This window comes from Diaphorina citri, unplaced genomic scaffold, assembly GCF_000475195.1.
Source record: "Diaphorina citri unplaced genomic scaffold, Diaci psyllid genome assembly version 1.1 scaffold25186, whole genome shotgun sequence".
NCBI classification, from domain to species: domain Eukaryota; kingdom Metazoa; phylum Arthropoda; class Insecta; order Hemiptera; family Psyllidae; genus Diaphorina; species Diaphorina citri.
The window spans coordinates 8793-11035 of NW_007402527.1; the positions used below are offsets into that span (position 1 = coordinate 8793).

Here is a 2243-nt window from a genome sequence, read left to right on the forward strand (position 1 = left end):
CACTTCTATAGTCAATATAAGTACACAATTAGCTCAACTACGTATTAATGTATTAGAGTTATTCGGACTAGAGTTTTCTCAAAATAGCTTCAAACACTGCAAGATTCTTGATTTTTAGATCAACATGTGTAGTTTTCTGATCGAAGTCGCTCAAACTTTGCAGGGAGGTTTCGGTTTAATTGTCATATTAAAAAACTCACTGTCCAGAAAGATGCAGAGAAATGCATCGTTCGGCCGACATTCGAGGCAAGAGTTTTGAAAAAGTTCATATTTTATTTCGACTGATTTCAGAATTACGGAGTTCATTCTCACCTATCTCCTTGTATTTTGTTCAATCACGGAAGTGCCCACTACCAAAATCAAGAATACATGGTGATCTCCTGATCTACTTTCCCCAATATTTGAATACATAGTGAGAATATTTTCACAGGAAGAATGAATGGCTAGAGGTGAGTGGAAACGCACCATAACACAATTAAAAATTCCATTCCATATTTTCCCATTACTCGACTTTCATACAAACAAGAATATCTAGAGATGCTATGACACAGGCAAACACTCACCAAAGGCCATCCTAATAGTATGTTCGACACGGCCCGGTTTGGTGCAGTTCCGGCTTGACCTCCCACACTTCCTCAGTCCAATCCCGTAGGTCCTGAGGACATGCATTGTCCCCGCAAGTTGAATCGGGAGGACAGGGATTTGGTCAGGTGTCCATGACAACCCTCGGCAAATATGGTGACCTTGGCATGCAGCTCCATTCCGCGAGCAAAAGTATCCTGTGGGATGAATGGGGGGATCATAATTACTATATCAAGCGTGCCGGGAAGCGTGCAAACGTCAAGAGTTCAAAGGGACGCTTAGCGACGTGTCCCTTCGAACCAGTCTAGTTAGCTTGGAGGTCGCGGGATCGATTCCCGCCTGGGGCAAACTTTATCCCAAGGCCAGCCAGTCAATATGTATTTATTTTTATTTCTTTTTTTTTAAAAATGTTTGCCTTCCTTTGCTTATTTGTGTGACTCTCAAACGGTAGGTACCTATCTTCAGGTACATAAAGGACATTTCCATAACTGCGCCCACAAACAACCAAACTTCGTTTGTTCAATTACCTTGGGAGATCCATCCTTGGCAATACCCACGTCTCCGGTAGCAATGCCCTTCACACTGCCATCACCATGGTACAATACTTCAGAAGCAGGTATACCCGGGTATATTTCCACGCCCATAGCTTCTGCCTGCTCTCCGAGCCATTTGACCACGTGACCTAACCGCACCACGTAGTTCCCGTGATTGTTCATTGGCATACCTGGATTAAAATATAAATTAGAATCAATATAATTGAAAGAAATGAACAAACAATTTAGTAGGTCCTTAAACCATGTTAAACATTTCTTAAAATGACTATAAACTATAAACCTAGGTAAAACCTAGGTTCCTTGAAAAAAAAAAAAAAAAAACTCTTTCAAGTAGTTGTGAAGGTAATTTACATATGCATTTTAAGCATTGTTCACATATAAGTAGGAATAGATCAAAATGTCTGAATGGATAGCCATCTGGACCACCCATAAAACTAAACACTTAGAAAGTGAATAAATGCCAAAATTTTGATTTTAGATCAAAAATTCCAAGTTCCCACTTACCTGGCAGGATGGGTATTCCAATTCGTTTTGATTTGGTCAAGTAGGCAAACTTATCCTCCTGTACAGGAGTGTTCAATGGGGCTCCTAAGTCTTTCCAATCAGGCAGTAGCTCATTCAGAGCAATGGGGTCTATGACAGCACCAGATAAAATGTGGCCACCTGTAAGGAATGGGAAACAATATGGTGATATTAAAAATTATAATGTACTCATCTCATTTTGTCAACAATAAAGTCCATCATTGTTTTCATTTCATAGCAATGAAACATCATTTTTGTTTCTCTTCACAAGGGAAACAATATGGTGATATTAAAAATTAGAATGTACTCATCTCATTTTGTCAACAATAAAGTCCATCATTGTTTTCATTTCATAGCAATGAAACATCATTTTTGTTTCTCTTCACAACTTTTTTTTCTTGTCCTCAAAAGGCTGACCATTCCAAGCTACTGTCTTCCAAATCTTAGGCAAAGTGTTGAAAAAATTTCAACTCTTGCACAATTAGTGTGGAGTGGGAAAACTTACCCACTTCAGCTGCTTTCTCCACGAGGCAAACTTTCAATTCTTTGCCGTCCTTCTCAGCTAACTGTTTCAGTCTGATAGCA

The 2243-nt window shown here is 39.4% G+C and overlaps 1 protein-coding gene across 1 annotated transcript in view; it reads right to left on the reverse strand.

The window, feature by feature from the left end:
* LOC103523513 (electron transfer flavoprotein-ubiquinone oxidoreductase, mitochondrial-like) overlaps window positions 1–2237 on the reverse strand; it is a gene marked incomplete at its 3' end in the record, with an annotated part of 10988 nt that extends 8751 nt beyond the window's left edge. The window contains 7 exon segments of the mRNA XM_008488552.2: window positions 554–575; window positions 577–603; window positions 605–667; window positions 669–779; window positions 1110–1306; window positions 1641–1799; window positions 2164–2237. Coding sequence (XP_008486774.2) covers window positions 554–575; window positions 577–603; window positions 605–667; window positions 669–779; window positions 1110–1304 — 418 coding nt within the window.
* Between the last annotated feature and the right edge of the window lie 6 nt (window positions 2238–2243).